Source organism: Callospermophilus lateralis, chromosome 11 (assembly GCF_048772815.1).
Source record: "Callospermophilus lateralis isolate mCalLat2 chromosome 11, mCalLat2.hap1, whole genome shotgun sequence".
Lineage (NCBI taxonomy): Eukaryota > Metazoa > Chordata > Mammalia > Rodentia > Sciuridae > Callospermophilus > Callospermophilus lateralis.
In genome coordinates this window covers 3675833-3692456 of record NC_135315.1, presented here as the reverse complement: position 1 = coordinate 3692456, position 16624 = coordinate 3675833, and the positions used below count along the sequence as shown (strand labels likewise).

The window sequence follows — 16624 nt, the reverse complement described above, 5'->3', positions numbered from 1 at the left end:
TGGGACGCCCCCATTCCGCCTCCATTTCCCCCACTCTCCCAGCCCCTGCCTGCCCTGTTGCCCTCTCCGAGCTTCCCTGCCCGCGCCCCCAGACCCCGGCCCCGCTCCCCGCTGGGCTCGCCCCGGCCCGGCTCCCTCGGCTCCCTCTCCATGGCGCGACTGGCCGCGCTGCTGCTGGCCGCTGCCCTGGGCGCGCTGCTCAGCTTTGCGCTGCTGGCCGCCGCGGTCGCCAGCGACTACTGGTACATCCTGGAGGTGGCGGACGCCGGTGACCGCACCGGCCGCGCCGAGCGGCTGTCCTCGCACTCGGGGCTCTGGCGCACTTGCGAAGGTAAGCGGTGCCCCCGCCACCCCGCGCCCCTTCCCCTCCCAAGTCCCTTCCCCCGCTCGCCCCTCCTCCCAGACCCTGCCCGCAGAGCAGTCTGCCCCTCGGGGGTCTGTCAGCCCCCTCCCTGTCACTCTCGTCCCCCTCAAACTTGTGGTGACGGTTGGGCTGTGGAGAGGAAGGGACTGACCCCTCAGGGACAGGCGGGGCAGCGGGGCCAGAGTTGGGAAGAGGAAGGGGGGTTGGCACTGTGCGGCCCCATAAGGACCTCAAGTACCTTCCTCTGGAACCTGCCTTGGCTAGGGATGGGGTGGCACATCATGTGGGAGATTGCAGGTCACCCCCAGGCACGCATGGTCCTTCGGGTCGCTGGGTAATTTGGGACCTGTCCCTATTCAACCTCCAAGTCTTGGAAGCTCAGATGGGAGGAAGCTGAGGCTCCTCACGAAGGAGGAGGGAGAGCAAGGAGGCTTGCCCGCCCAGCCCCAGCAGCTGCCCCTGCTCTGTGGCTCTCTGCCAGGTGACCCCCACGGCCTTCCTGGAGGGGAGGGGTGGGACTGGGTTGGGATGGGGGCCAGTGTGGGAAGCCCGGGTGTGGGTTGCTGGGGTCTCTGGAAAGGCTATGGGTCTAACCCCAAATGACCAGGAGTTGCTTTTGTAGATGACTGGGCCCGGCCCTCCCAGCCCCGCCTCACCACTCTGGGGCCAGCCTGAGGGTTTCCCCTGCAGGATGAGCCTTGGGTGGCTGGGGCCTTGGGAGGCTGTGAAGCCTGTGTGTATGAATGCGACAGCACGCATCAGTGTATGAATGTGAGTGTATATGTGAGTGTGAGTGTGAGCTTGTGTGAGCACATGCTAGTATGAGCAGGCACATGGGTATGAAGGTGTGTGAGCAGAGAGCTTGTGTGCTGTTTGCCTATGCATGTGGCTGAGGGAGCACTGTGTGTAAGGGTGTGTGTGTGTGTAATGAGGAGAAAGGGCTGAGCTGTGGTCATCCTCTTGACAATGGGTGTGTGTGCACACATACGTGCATTATGTGGGTTGCATGTGTGTGAGTCAGCACCCACAGGACCTGAGGAGTCTGGCCTTATTTTTTTTTTTCAGTTGTAGTCATACACAATATCTTTATTTATTTATTTTTATATGGTGTTGGGGATGGAACCCAGGGCCTCGCCCGTGCTAGGCAAGCACTCTATGGCTGAGCCACAACTCCAGCCCCAAGTCTGGCCTTGTTATTGCAGCGTCTTGCAGGAACCTTGCACTGGGCAGTCTGGAGGGGAGCCTGTCCAGATTTCTTTTTTTTTTTGTACCAGGAATTCAACTCAGGTGCACTTAACCACTGAGCCACATCCCCAGCACTATTTTTTGTATTTTATTTAGAGACAGGGTCTCACTGACTTGCTTAGTGCCTTGCTTTTGCTGAGGCTGGCTTTGAACTTGCAATCCTCCTGCTTCAGTCTCCCACTGGGATTACAGGCATGTACTACCGTGCCCCGCTGGAGTGTTAGAGATTTTAAACACACATCCATGCAGCTGTGACCTGTTCATTAAAAGAAATTAAATAAGGCTGGGGACATAGCTCAATTGGTAGAGTACTTACCTAGCATGCATGAGGCCCTGGGTTCCATCTCCAGCACCACATTAAAATAATAATAATAAAATAAAATAAACCAAACAAGGTCTTGAACCTCTAATCCCATTTGAAGTTCCAGCCCCAAGTTCCAGGGGAGAGATTCCAATAGGGCCCCAGGGCCACAGTTTGTCCACGTGGCTCTGGGGGCTGCTGGGTGCCCATTGACCCCAGCTCCTGCTTTGCACTTTGGCTTTCCAGGGCAGAACAGCTGCATACCCCTGATCGACCCCTTCAGCAGCAAGGGCCTGGATGTCTCCCCCTCAGTGCAGCACCTTCTCTGTGAGTCCGGGCAGTGCCATCTCTGCCATCTCCCTGAGTCTTTGGGCAGGGCTGGGACAGAAGCCACCCCACCCCAGCCCACCCAGAACTGCTTCCAATGGCCTGCTGTTACCAGGGGACTTTTCCATCCACAGCTCCTCTCTCTCCAGGTGGCTCCTTACATAGGCACAGCTCAGCCTGCTTGGCCTCCCTGTGCCCAGTTCCCTTTCAGTGGTGACTGCCCACCCCTAGTTGTCGGGGGAAGGGCGGCCGTGGCATGACTGGAGCTGGTGAAGCCCACGAGCTCCCCTTTTTGGACTCTCTGTTATCTTTCCAGATGGACAGTTGGTCAGCCTGGCACGCATCTCCCACCTGGTGGGTTAGCGGGCACATGTCTGCTGCCCCAGAGAGACCTGAGAGTGGGGGTGGGGAGGGTACTCGGGAGTCTTCCTCACCCTGGCCTCAGGAAGGCTGCACAGGACGACAGGGGACCACTGGGAGGGTCCTGTGGTTGCCATGGAGACAGGCATCAGCTCAACCCACCTCCACCCTGGCCCAAGCAGGTGAAGCAGCATATCACTGTCCTCTGGGCAGGCTGGCCTCCACCTTCCTGGGGGCAGGGTCCCTGTCTGCCTGCCCCTGAGCCCCCTCTCTCACAGCGCTGCACCGAGCTGTCATGGTGGTCCTTCCGTTGAGCCTGATCCTCATTGTGTGCGGCTGGGTCTGCGGCCTGCTCAGCTCCCTGGCCCGGAGTGTCCCTCTGCTGCTACTCACCGGCTGCTACTTCTTGCTGGGGGGTGAGTCCAGGGTTTCTGGGCGAGCCAGCTGGGACTGCAGATGCTGGGAGTGGGAGTCTGCCTCCCTGCGCCCCTGTCCATCCCGTTCCCTTCTGGGCTACGTGGAGCCTGGGAACCCCAGGCCACAGAAGTGACAGCAGAGTCTCTGGCTGGGACCTGTATGCAGGGCCGACCAGAGTGGAGCTGGGCCGCTGGAGCCTCCTCACAGGGACTCCAGGACCTGCTGCCCCAGGACAGGTGGTGCTGGGGCTGTGGGATGCCCCCAGCTGCTCTCCTCACACCCAACCTGTCCTGGTGGGAGGAGTAGGGGAGGGGGCGGGGTTCTGACATAGATGAGGCAAGGCCAGGCACCAGGTGGGGTGAGCAAGGGCATCAGGGTCCTTGGCATTGACCCCAACCTAGGTCCAGGTTATACTTCAGTAGTGCTGCAGCTGACAGGTGCTGGGCACTGGGCCTAGCACTCCCCCAGGACCCCCAATGCCACCTTAACAGCTAAGAGTCCTGAGAGTCTGAGAGGCCCCAGGATTCTCTGAGGTGAGAAGGAAAATGGTCCTAGGCCCCCTTCACTGTTTTTGGTGTTGTCCCCTCCTGTTAGGCTGGTTGTCACTGAAGGTGGCTTCTTGGGGTCAGCCCTCAGTGTCCCGTGTCAGATGTGTGTTGGGTCTGGTGTCTTAGGCCAGTTCTGCTGTCATGGTGACAAAGACCAGACCATATGGGGCTGGGGTCCCCTCCCGGGCAGGCCTGCTTCCCTCCCCAGGGGATGCTGGACTCTGGTAGACCTTTATCAGGAGCAGGTGGTGGGCCTCGCTTGGCGCTGAGGTTGGGGAATCATCAGCCTTGGTTTTGGCCACAGGACGGCAAGGTCTCCTTGACTTGAGAAGAAAATTGGGAATAGTCAAAGTGTCAGCTGTGACCTTGACCAGGGTCAGAGTCTGCAAGGGTCCAAGATCCAATTTAGAGGACCTTGGGAACCCCAGAGAGGAGGAGTTGGCTTGGGACGGTACCCAGGAAGCCTTGTGCTGACGAGAAACCTCTGCGCTGTGCCTGGAACAGGGCGAGGGTGCAAGCCAGGCCATGGAGGCAGCTCCAGCCTCCCAGGGCGGAGGGTGCGCCGCTCCAAGGAAGGGGAGTCCAGAGGGGCAAGGGTCTGAGGCTGGATGGCTCCACGGACATCCCGCAGCCCTCCTTGCTCAAGGCACTCCAGACTCGCTGCAGGTCACTTCTGGGAGCCACCCTGAGTCTTGGCACCAGCTCCTGGCCTGCAGGGCAGAGGGTCAGCTATGGACAGCAGTGCTGGGCTCTGAGACAGGAATGTCACACCATGGGGACCTCCCTGAGGCCAGCTCACCCCCTGCTACCCCATTATCACTGTGAGAAGGGGAGGGCAAGGTGGTATCTGGGAGAGAGGGCCCTGCTGAGTGTCCATCAGTGCTGACCAGGAGAGGGGTGGGGTGGTGAGCTGCCTGCTGGGCTCCGTTGACAGGACCTGTGGACCAGGGGTCCCCTAGGGATACCCTGAGCAGCCACCCTGCCCCTTCTCTCTCCAGGTGCCCTGACCCTGGCGGGGGTCAGCGTCTATATCAGCTACTCGCACCTGGCCTTCGCGGAGACTGCCCGCCAGTATGGCCTGCAGCACATGCAGGGCGTCCACATCAGCTTCGGCTGGTCAGTGGCCCTGGCCTGGGGCTCCTGTGCCCTGGAGGCACTCAGTGGCACCCTCCTGTTGGCAGCCGCCCGAACCCTCAGCCTGAGCAGGCTCCCAGGTGCTCCCCACTCTGTGGTCATCTGAGCCGGGGGACGGGGGGCAGTGCTTGGCATCTCCTGGGAGTCCCGTTCCGCAGGCCTGGCTAGAGCCTGGCCTGGAACACCCTGGATGGCACACTGGGGAAGCCCTGGGCCAGTCATGCTGCTTTGCCCTTCAGATACAGATAGGATTTCCTCCTCTTAGAGACAAGGAAGTGTCTGGACAGAGGAGGCCAGGGCCCCAAGGCACATGGGTTCTGGGTGGTACAGTCGGGTGGGGGTACCTTGGGCTCCTGGGTTCTCTGGGGGTGTTCTTGTCTCTTGGGCTATGGCTGGCCCTCCTCAGCTACCCACATTCCTAGTGACCTGTCCCGATGAGGGGTGGCTTCAGAGTGCACAGGTATGTGTTAAATATGAGTACCCCCTGCTCCCTGGCCCTCACAGCCCTGTGCAGTGGTCACCTTTCACCCTGTGTTGCTGGGGGAGACCGAGGCCCAGAGCACTCAGGAGCCAAGGGCAGGACCCAATGTTCTAGTAGGTTGGTGACCCCAGGCCTCTGTTCTGTCCCCATCCTCCAGAGCAGGGTTGGTGGGGAGGAGAGCAAGGACAGGGCGGAGATCCCTTTAGTTTGTAGGCAGACTGGCTCCCACCCCATGTGCCCTGCCCCTCCCTTGTCTTCCCACCAGGTGGGTGACTCTGCACGCACCCAGGTGGGGCGTATGCTGCAGGCCATCGCTCCTGCTGGCTCTGACCCTTCCCTCCTGCAGCAACTTGGGGATGCTTGTAACTGCCAAGGGCCCTGGGGCAGCTTGACTGACAGATGTGGAGGTCCCAGAAGGGCAGGGTGGGGATGGGGAACTCTGAGCCATGGTGGGGGCATCTCTACCATGGGGTGCGATGTGGTGAGGGGAGCTGGAGCTGTGCCTAGCCTGCCCTGTGAGTGACCTGGATGAAGGGGCTCCTCAGCCAAAAGGGCTGGGGCTGCCCAGGTGGCAGGGGCCAGGCCTGGAGTTTGGGCTGCAGACTTGTTGAGCAATCGGTAGAGGCTTAGTGGGGTGGGGCCTGCTCACAGGCCTAGGCTGGTCCAAGGACAAGATGTGAGGACAGGGCCATCCAGCCCCACCTGAGTCGTCTTGGGCCACAGGTAGGGGCAGGCATATTTTTATGTAGGTAGACAGCTGGGCAGATGCAGGAAAAGGGGCCCCAGGGAAGGTCCTGGAAGCCCCATTTCATGTGCAGGGCCTTCCTGAGCTTTGGGCCATGTGCTAGGAAAGATGACACCTTTAGAGGCTTTGACCTCCTCCCCTATTTGTCCTTATTGCTCCTGAGGACATGGAGCTGGCACAGATTTGGCAGGGCCCACTGAGACAAAGAGCTGGGCAGTCGAGTGGGGCTTCTCTTCCTACCGTGTTTGAACATTGGCCACTCCCTGTGGGGACACTGTGCCCATCTGTCCTTGAATAAACCAGCTTGTGCTCTGTGCAGACGGAGCTCTGTACTTTTTTTCTTCGAATTTTTCAAAATAGGCCCTATTTGTCCTTGCCTCACAGACGTTGTGAAGGTGAACAAGCACTGTTACCAGTGGTGTGTGCGTGTCTGTCCATCCAATGATGTCCTGTGTGTCTGCTTGCACAGTTGTCAAACTGTCCAGCCAGAGTCCTGTGTGCACATACGTGTGCATGTGTGTGCACATCCAGCCATGTCTCCTGCAGACCAGGGCCTCCTCCTCCCCAGGTCGGCTTGGGCTAGAAGGAGCTGGGCCTGCAGCTGGGTCTGGGCAGCTCTCTTACTCAGCAGGAAAGGTTTCTGAGCCCGTGTTTGCTGGGGAGCTCAGGGTGTGAGTTCAGCCTCAGTCCCCTCTGGTTGCAGACGGGCTTGGGCCCTGGGGCTAGGACTCTAGGAATACCCCCACAGGTGGCTGCAGGGATACCAGATTTGCTTAAGGATGTGCGTGTGGCCTGCAGAGTGTGTGGGTAGGCATGGGGCTTAGCCAGAACACTTGAGCCCTCCACTCTGGAGGGCCAGTCTCTGTGGTGATTGGATTGCACTGTTTCATAGTTCAGTGGGGGCCCAGGCTGTGGCCAAGGTGAGAAGATAGGTAAATGCCACTAGGGAAGGTTCAGTGGTGCTTCAGGGCTGCTGAGGACAGGTAACCAGTGACAGTCACAGTGCATGTGACTCGGGGCAAGAGGCCAAGGAGGGCAGGAGAGCACACCTCAGTTCCCACAGCCCCGTGCCAGGCCTGACGAGGAAGCCCCCTGGAGGTTCCCCCTCCTCACACCCAGTGAAGCCCCGCCCCAGCGATGGCCCAGCTCTGCTTCCTTCCCGAGACACACTCGTCCACTCCATCTTGTAGCTGGCTCTGTTCCTCTGATGCCACTTATGCCCTGACCAGGGCTTGAGCTGGGAGTCTAGAGGCTGCCCTGAGCTCAGACCCACAGGTGTAAGAGCAGCCTTATAGTGGCACCAGGGACCCTGTGTGCCCCAGCCACACTGAGTCAGGGCTGATGGGTGTCACGTGTGAAATCACAGCGCACTGCAGCTCCTGCCTCTGTGCTAGCCAGCTGTACATCATTGTGATCACATACTCCACAAGAACAACTTAGAGGAGGAAACGTTTATTTTGGCCACAGTGTCAGAGGTTCCGTCCGCGGTCAGCTGACTCCATTGCTCTGGGCCCGAGGTGAACAGAGCAGAAGGGCAGCAACTGGGGTAGGCTGCTCCACTCCTGGCAGCCAACAAGCAGAGGGAGGGAAGGGGCTGCAGGGAGGATGCACCCTTCCAGGGCACGCCCCAGTGAGCCACCTCTTCCAGCTGCTCCATCTGCCTGACAGGTCACGGTTCTCATAATCTAGTCACTTTACCTCTGAATGATCCTGCATGAACCCAGGAGGTCTTGGGTGGCACCTCATATCCAAATCATAACACTCCATCTCTTAGTTGCTGCTGGTGGTGGTGTTGGGGGGGCAGCTGTTGTGTTGGGAGGGTGCTTCAGTCGTCCTGAGCAGATGCCACCCACACAGGAACCCAGGACTCCACCAAAGCCAGCTGCAATATGCCAGCCATGTGGGTGAGCCACCAGGGAAGCAGATTTGTCCGATAGTGTGGTCCAGGTGATGTCCCGCCTGCAGCCTCAGGAGAACATCCAAGACAGGACCCCTTGGCTCAGCTACTTCCCGATTCCTAACCCACAGAAACGGAGAAGTAGTGAATCATTGTTACAGAAGGGTTTCCTGTGTTGGGGGGATTTGTTGCACAGCAATGGCGAGCTGACACTCATCCCGGAGCAGGCAGACGTGGGCTGGCAGGCTGGGTGCTGGCCTTCTGTGATTCTCTGAGTTGCTTGTTCCTCAAGCACCAACGAGCAGTTCTGGGCCCTGGAGAGCCCCAGATGCTGGGTCTCCAGACTGCAGATTTGGATCTGTCTGAGGGGTGGCGGGGATGAGGGACAGTCCTCCACCGCAGCCCCTGCTCTTCTCCCATTGCACATGCACACTGCAGTCTAAGATGTCCACCATGCTGCTGTCTCCGGCATGTGGGTCTTTGGCCACCTCCTGAGCACTGTGCCTATGTGTCTGGCAGCTTCCTAGCCACCTCCACTTGGGGTCTTGATTGAGCACTACTATTTTTTTCTGTGTAAAATGGGTTTATTCATTAGAGATAAGTAAAGGGGGGGACCACAGAAACCCAGGACTTATTACAGCCTGTCCCTCACCAGGGATCAAGGAGGATGGGGCTTCATCTGCACTTACTCCACTCGCATCTCAGCTGAGGGACTTGAGAGAGGAGCCCGTACTGGGGTGACATGGGCTAAAGTTCCAGAGGCCATCCTGTTTCTGGAGTGGACTGAAGCCTAGCACCAGCTGCTCTGGGTGGCAAGTCCTTATCTCCTGGTGTTGCGTTCTCAGTACATCCTCAGGTTGTTCTTGACAACTTGACAGATACCTTTGTCCTCATGAACTCTTGGGTGCAGCACTTTCTAAATGAGCCACCCAAGGACGATCCTTCAGAGCAATAAGCAACACACTGTGTAGTCGAGGCTTCAATCTCATAGCCCAGGGTCTATTTTCTGGGGCATTTTTCCACAAAGAACCTGCAAAGAACACCAGTCCTAAAAACACCCCTACACTGAATTTCTGGCACCTTTATCTTGAACTTTCCAGCCTTCAGAATTTTAAGGTATAGATTTATGTTTATAAGCCACCAGTTTATGGCATTTTGTTATAGCAGCCTGAATGGATTAAGACAACTTTAAAATAAAAGTATTGACTCTAGGGAAGGGATTATTTGAAGGTGGTTTTGAGAAACCCACCCCACTGTTTTTCTCTGTGAAAACATTCCCTAGAGAAGGGCCTTCCAAGTCACTATTTCCATTTCAACATGGTGCTAGAATTTGGTGACCAGTTAATTTTTTTTTCTTTAAATATATGATTTTGAAAAGGCTGTCCAAATTATTTAAGCAGATCACATTTGGTACCTATTTCATACCTTTTTTTGGTGGTAGACTATTAAGAATAAACCATAACATAATTTACAAAAAAAAAAATTCACTTTGCGATCAGCTGGTAAGCTGTATGTTTGGCATCTGAACAGCAAACTGGCACTCTGAAGCCAACATCACTACTTTATCTTTCCAAAGCCAGTCTCCTCCTGGGTTCCTACTAAGAGGAATGTTACAGTTTGTAATATTTCAGTTTGGATCTGAGGTGTCCCCCAAAGATCCAGGTAGTAAAAGCTTCTGTTACAATGGGCTGTCTTGCCATAGGTCCAGACAGTCAGGAACTAGAACTGCAAAACTGGGCGCCAAAATAAACCTCTTCCCCTTATAAATTGATGACCTCAGGTAACTGTTAGTGATGGAAAGCCAACCACAGATCTCCCTTCTCTAAACACACACACAGAGATCTAAGAATGAAGCATGCACAAATATTAGTGGTAGTCATTCTTGGGTATAATACAAGCAATTTAAATTTTATCCTTTTTATATTGTCAAAAACTCTCTGTGCTTCCCCCCTCTCGTTCTTGGTGAGTTTTACCAGGGTTTTTGATTTGATTACTCTTCACAGAATGACTTTTGGGTCTGTTCACGCAGATATATTTTTTCCTGTTCTTTCTTTCTTTTCCATGCGTCTCTCTTGAGCTGTCTTATGTGCTATCCAACCTATCCACTGACTTCTTTTTTTTTTTTTTCAGGGAGTGAACCCAGGGATGCTTAACCACTGATCCACATCCCCAGCCCCTTTTTATCTTCTTCTTATTATTTTTTTTATTTTGAGACAGGTCTCGCTAAGTTGCTGAGGCTGGCCTCAAACTTGCAATCTTCCTGCCTCAGCCTCCCACGTTGCTGGGATTCCAGGCATGCGCCATCATGCCCGGCTGAGTTAATTTATTATATTTTTCAGTTTTAGAGTTTCCATGTAGTCTTAGGATTTCAAGTTGTCTGTCAAACTTTATGCTTTTGCCTTTCTTAAATATTTTATTTTAAAGCCTGTGTATAACAAGTCCATTATTGTGATCCTGTGTCTGTTTCTTTTGTCTGTTTTTCTCTTGATTTTCAGTCACATCTTGTCCCATCCCTTGCCTGGTTGTCTCTGAGTGGGGACATCACATATGCATAACTGAGAAAACTGTAGGCTCTGGGCAGAGTCATCTTCCCCCAGAGACTGGCCTGTACTTCTCTGCCAGAGGCTCTGGGCACTTCCATGCCCCACTTCAGTCCCAGCCGGAGCCCAGGGCCCAGGGGCCCAATCCTCAGGGTCCCAACTGCCTCAGCACAAACTCCCACTTCCTCAGTGCCAGCTCAGTGTCCTGGGTGGAGACGTCACGGTGCCACACGGCACGCACAGACTGCTCTGTCCAGGGAAACAGCAGCACACGCACAGCATGGCCTGTCTGGGCCACCTCGTCGGGGCTCACAGCCTGCAGGCGCTGGCACAGGTCCGCAGCGGGCAGCCCGGCCACCTTCACCAGCACCATGTTGGTCTCCACAGCAGCAGGATCCACAGAGCAGTGGGGCGATGCCAAGGCCTGGAGTCCTGTGCCAGGTCCTACAGTGAGTAAAGCCCAACCCCAGGACCCCGCCACAGCCCTACCACCCAGAATTGTCACCTGGGGAAGTCAGAGGGGCAAGAAGCTGCCACAGAAGAGCAGCAGTCCTGACAGGGCCTTTGGGATCACAGGGACCTGACTTTTGACTCATGTGACCTTAGATCAGTTGGCCTCTCTGGGCCTGTTTCCTTACTGCTGAAGTGGGTCACCATGAGGACTCAGTTAATGGAGGAAAGACCCGAGTTAGAGGCCACTCTTTGATTCTGCAGAGAACCATAATCCCGTCTCCACCAAGCGCTTCCTAGCGTCAGGCGCTGCGTGGAGCAGGGCTGGTGAGGCGAGTTGGCCTGGGTCCCACCCTAGAGACTCAGTGGCAAAATCAGTATCCTGGAGGCTAGGAGGGTGCAGACCTGCTGGGGGTTTGGGCCTGCTGCAGGAGATTCCCCCACAGGTTGGAAGGATTCAAAGTGGGGCACCGAGCACCTCTGGCAAACCTCCGTGCGTTCTCGTGGTCCCTCAGCAGCTCTTCCTCCGCCTCAGCCAGTCCCACAAGGGCGGCTGCGGCGAGCACCCCGGCTTGGCGCATGCCCCCACCCAGGGCTTTACGGAGGCGCCACGCTTCTTGGATGAAGTCCTTGGGCCCCCCGACCAGGGCCCCCACTGGTGCACCCAGGCCCTGTGGGAAGAGAGGAGCCTCCTACTGACCCATCGGCAGGCAGGGGCAATGCAGCATCTGGAGTCCAGGACCAGCTGCCAGGTCAGGAGCTCAGGGAAACTCAGCTCCTTCTGCAAGGCACCCCCACCCCATCTGTCTGGAAGACCAGCCCAGGGGCTTCCCCACCTTGGAGAGACAGAAGGACACAGAGTCACAATGCTCCACAATGCGGGCGGGGGGGACACGCAGAGCCACAGCTGCATTCATCAGTCGAGCTCCATCCAGGTGGACACGGGCCCCGTGGGACTGGGCCAAGAGGTGTACCTGGGTGAAGTGCAGGCAGAGGTTATTGGGACAGGTGATAGGGCAGGTCTCTAGGAGGCCCCTGGGTATGGCTCTTGAAGAATTGAGGGGTCTGGAGCCACCTGAGTGGTTCCGCTGTGCTGCCTGAGCCTCGGTGGTGCTTTAACTTGAGTGGTTTCAGTGCCTAGGATGGAACCCAGGGCCGTGGGTGTGCCAGCTTCCTGCAATACTGGGAACTGAACCCACTCAACTCTTCTTTATGGAGCACTTGCCAAGGGCCAAGGACATGGTCTCATTTTGTTTAAGCTGCATGACAGCAGCAGGAGGCCCCAAGGAGTGCAGGACATAGAGGTAGGTGGCGTACCCGCGCAGTCACTTGGGGAGCAGAACTCAGATACGGCAGCCTCCTGGCCCCCTTGCTATTGCTAAGGACCAGGGGAAGTTGAAGGCGCACCCAACACCTGCTCACTCCACAGCCTCACCAGGAGCATGTTCCCAGGCCAGGGCAGCTGTCCTTAATGCTGCTTTGGAACTTGGCTCTCAGCAGAGTGAGTGTGTGTGCACATATGTTGATGCCTACATGTGCACACAAGTGACATCTTTGTTCCTAGGCAAGTGCAGGGACAATAATCCCCTTTGCATCTTTAGCCTAGGGCCCACACATGTTCCCCCATGACAGCCCGCCCACTAACACACTAACAGGTACCTGTGACATGTCAGATAGGGGTTCAAAACACACAGGAAGCCAGGAGCAGGCTGGTAGTGGGGGCAGTGGCGGGGCAGAGCCTACCTGGCGGAGGTAGTCGATAGGGAGGACCCGGCCCCCTGAGCTGCTATGTGTGTTCTCTAGGCATACAAGCTCACAGACTGGGTGATAGGGGTTCCCAAGGCCCCGAGTGATCACCCTCTCCAGCTCATCCAGGTCCAGGGTTCCATGGGGCAGGTCTGGGAGCAAGTGAGAGTGCACCCCAGCAATCTGCAGGTGAGGAAAGGGGTGAAGGATCAGGCAGGTCCAGGGGTCCAGCTGTACCTCCTGGTGGATGGGAGGGGTCCTCTGGAATAGGGAGCCAGACCCCAATCTTGTGCCTGCTCCTTCCCATCTCGGGGTTTGAAGGACTTTCTCTTGCTCTGTGCATCCAGTCACAGCATCCCAAGTGAGGAGGGTGTAGGTCCCTGGCCCGTTTTCATTTGAGATGTTTTCCTGTTTCCTCTGGCTCCTTCCTGGAGTGCCAGTGTTCCAAGTGCTCACTAGGGGGCAGCAGGGCACCAAGCACCAGGCAGGCAGCCGCTTCTGCCCCCACCTGCAAAACTGAGACCTGGTTCTCCCTCCCACCTCCCTCAGCTTCTGTCAGGCTCTCCCCTTTTCTCTGCAGGTTCCAGCCAGGTGCCTAGGAAGCAGCACCTAGGCCACCTGTACTGGCTAGAGGATGTCCGGGGCCCAGGGGAGTAGTGCCTGGTCCTTACCTGAGCCACCCCGCCCTGCTCAAAGACGTGGAGGTGGCACTCCTGCCCAAGGAGGAGCTGGGAGCCCCGGCGCCGGCAGTGGCCCATCACTGAGACAAACGGAAGGAGGGTAGGACTTGGCTCTGAGTCCTAGGGTGCCCATGTACTTCATCTGGGCTGAGCCCCAGGGCCACAGCATATGCCAATTAGGAAACAGCACCCCTTTGAGACACCTTACTGCCACATGCGGGATAAACAGCTTGGGGATGGGACGCTGTGAATGCCCATGACCCCACCTGCAGAACCTCTCCTGCAGGGAGAAGCTGGCCACTCTGTTGTTCCTTGGAGACTGGCAGCTCAGGGCACTAGCAGCCACCAAGCCCTGTCAGCAAACTGAGGGCACATGCACACAGGGAACTGGGAGGGGTGCTTACTAGGTGAGGTAAGTGGAGGGGTATCATAGGACAGCCTAAGGGGTGAGGATGGTGTGGTTACAGGAATTGTGGGGCCAGAGGACCCTGGGATGAGAAGCAGGGGAGGAACAGGGATCAGCCCACCTCAGGCTCTTCTGCTCCCCTCCTCCGCCAGGACACCCCAATGTTGACCCAGCAAAAATCCAGGAAAGTTGTTCATGAACGTCACAGACCTGGATACAGAGGGGCAGTGGGTATATGGAGGACCTGGGAGTCAGACTCACCACAGATGAGGTTGGCCATGGTATTGGTGGGCACAAACAGAGTCTGCTCCACCCCCAGCAGCTGGGCGGCCCTTTCCTGCAGCTCTGAGGAGGAATGGGAGGGTGGGGCAAAGAAAACTATCAACAATTACACAGAGCAGTTGGGCTGGCTGCACAGGCACAGTTCAAAGTACTTTTGTTCAGATGTGAGCCCCTTTGCCCAAGGCCAAGGTGAGTGGCCAAGTGGGCGCGGCTGGAGCTCCAGTCTACCAGCTGCACAGTCTGTGGCCTGGATAACCACACAGCTGGGTCTGGAGGCTCCTCAGTCAACCCACTGCACCTCACCTCCTCCTCAGCCATGGTTCCCCCCACCAGGCCACTGAAACTCTCTTGTGGTTTGAACCCTGTGTTCCACCCCAACCTCACACCTGTCTTGCTTCCTTTCCCATCAGTTCCAGCAGGTGGGGCCCTGTGGTTTCTCTGCTGACTTCCTCTACCCCTAGGTGGGGAGCCTCTGGGGAGCAGGAGGGGGAACAAAGGGTACAGCTGGAGGACAAGTGGGGCTCCTGCTCTAAAGCCCATGCTGGTTCTCTGACTGTGGCATCAGGTTCAAAGCCCTTGGCATGACATTCAAGGCCTCTGCCCCATCGCAAAAAAAAAAAAAAAAAAAAAAAAAAGTGTGCATGTGCTTCTGAAGCCCTGTGCCTGGGAGTCAGAATTCCCTTCCCTGCCTGGGGCACAGGTGCCATCCTTAAGGAGCACCTCTGGAAAGTCCCCCTTCCCTGTGAACCATGCACCTCCCCCTAACCCCTGGCTCCCAAGGAACACTTCACAGGCTGCTGTCAACACAGCACCTCCCTGGCTCTGATGTGGTGACTGGTTTACACAGCAGGCTGCCTGCTGAGCTCAGCAGTGCCTCGCATCTTTGAAACTCCTGGTAACAGCAGGTGTCTGGCCGATGCATGACCAGTCCCAATTACCCAGTGACCCTACACACAAGCCCTGGGAGTTTAACTGGTGACTAGTTCCTGGCCCAGTGAAGGGCTGTACCCAGCCCAGCAGAACCAATGCAGTGGTTCACTATAAAACAACTCTCAGCTCAGGATGGGTTGTGGGCCCCTATATCCTTAAACCACCCTTTGGATTATTAGATCCCAATCCCAGGGAGGTGTAGCCTATGGAAAACCCCCCTTTCCAGATTGGTTTTGCTTGTCCTCATGGAGGCAGCAGAGGGTGCAGGAGAGTGGTTATGGATTTTAGAGTCAGAAGAACTATATTCAAGCCAGGCATGGTGGCACACACCTGTAATCCTAGCGACTTGGGAGGCTGAGGCAGGAGGATTGAGTTTGAGGCCAGCCTGGGCAACTTAGACCTATCTTAAAATAAGAAATAAAAAGGGCTGGGGACATAGCTCAGGGGCAAAGATCCCGGGGGTTCAATCCCCAGTACTGTAAACAAACAAAAAAAAAAAAAAAAAAAAAGAAGAAGAAGAAGAAGAAGAAAAGAAAAAGAACTGGATTCAAACCCTGGTTCTACCATTGACTAGAGATGGCAGCTGGGTGTCAATGCACTGTGCAAACAAGTCACTGTGTTATCCTATTAAAATGCAGATTCTAGTTTAGCAGGCCCAGTGTGGGACCTGCATTTCCAACAGGCCGGGGGATGGGCCAGCAAGCTCTCAGAGCGCAATGCTCGGCCTGAATGTCAGCTAAGCGCCCAGTCCTGGCCGCCCTCCCCGCCAAGCACCATGGACAGCGCCCTGGGGTCATCCAGAGACGACCCCCCGCCGCGGGCCTGCATGCCCGGCTCACCGCGGACGGTGGGGTCCTCGCCGTAATCGTCGTCCCCCACGACCGCCTCGGCCATGGCGCGCCTCATGGCCGGCCCGGGCCTGGTCACCGTGTCGCTGCGCAGGTCCACCACGTGGGCTGGGACCCCCGCCCGGCTTCCCAACCATCGTGCGCAGGGCGCCCCGAGCCTCAGGGCCGCGGCCCGGGCCAGTCCGGAAAGCATGGCGGGGGCAGCGCCGGTCTCCCAGCCCGGCGGGAGTGGCTGCCCTTTCTCCTCCCAGGGAGGCCGTCTAGGAGAAGCGAGCCCGCTAGCTCGGCGCCCAGACTGCGGCGGCAGGCTGACCCTGGCCCGACAGGCCGCTGGGCACGCTGGGAGTTGTAGTCCACGCTGCTCGCGGCGAGCCCGGGAGGGCCCCATTGCATGCTGGGAGTTGTGGTTCGCCGTCCGTCGCAGAGGCGACCAAAGGAATGGGGCTGCTCCTGTGGCTGTCGCAGTGGGCCTGCACCGCTCCAGACACTAGGAATTTAACTCAGTCAAACCTCCCAACAGCTCTGGGAAACACTTGACCCCGTTTAACAGATGTGGACACTGAGACTTCAGAGGCTAAGGAACATATCTAAAGTCACTTAGGTCAATTGCTGGGATCCAGGCATCACCTGTCTTCAGAGGACAGCTCTGCAGCTTAGTGTTATGCTGCCCCTAAATAGAAGCCTCATAGGCTGGGGACATAGCTCAGTTGGTAGAGTACTTGCCTCATATGCACAAGGCCCTAGGTTCAATCCCCAGCACCACACACTCACACAAATAGCTTCTTATGCTTTACTGTTTTCCATATAGATTTACTGAGCGCCTACTGCGTGCCAAGTACATCTAGGTAGGTGCCAAGCAGGGAACACAAGGGTGGTACTGGGCAGGCATACACCTCACCAGGCATAATGGGTGATTGCCAATG

General features: G+C 56.8%; 2 protein-coding genes across 3 annotated transcripts; one reads left to right on the top strand and one right to left on the bottom strand.

The window, feature by feature from the left end:
• Window positions 1–150: 150 nt before the first annotated feature.
• On the top strand, window positions 151–4802 carry Tmem235 (transmembrane protein 235). Of its 2 annotated transcripts, XM_076871204.2 has the most exons (4): window positions 151–331; window positions 2157–2237; window positions 2876–3013; window positions 4561–4802. In XM_076871204.2, the coding sequence occupies exons 1-4, from the start codon at window positions 151–153 to the stop codon at window positions 4800–4802; spliced, it is 642 nt and encodes a 213-aa protein (XP_076727319.1). The 2 variants fall into 2 exon arrangements, with proteins under 2 accessions (XP_076727319.1, XP_076727320.1); XM_076871205.2 differs by lacking the exon at window positions 2157–2237.
• A 2556-nt stretch (window positions 4803–7358) lies between these two features.
• LOC143409548 (uncharacterized) lies at window positions 7359–16009 on the bottom strand. The gene is made up of 7 exons (XM_076869894.2): window positions 15693–16009; window positions 13903–13986; window positions 13227–13315; window positions 12553–12738; window positions 11646–11783; window positions 11288–11480; window positions 7359–10791 (listed from the first exon to the last, which is right to left on the bottom strand). Exons 1-7 carry the CDS (start codon window positions 15892–15894, stop codon window positions 10508–10510), a joined length of 1176 nt encoding a protein of 391 aa, XP_076726009.2. The 5' UTR covers window positions 15895–16009; the 3' UTR covers window positions 7359–10507.
• Window positions 16010–16624: the final 615 nt, after the last annotated feature.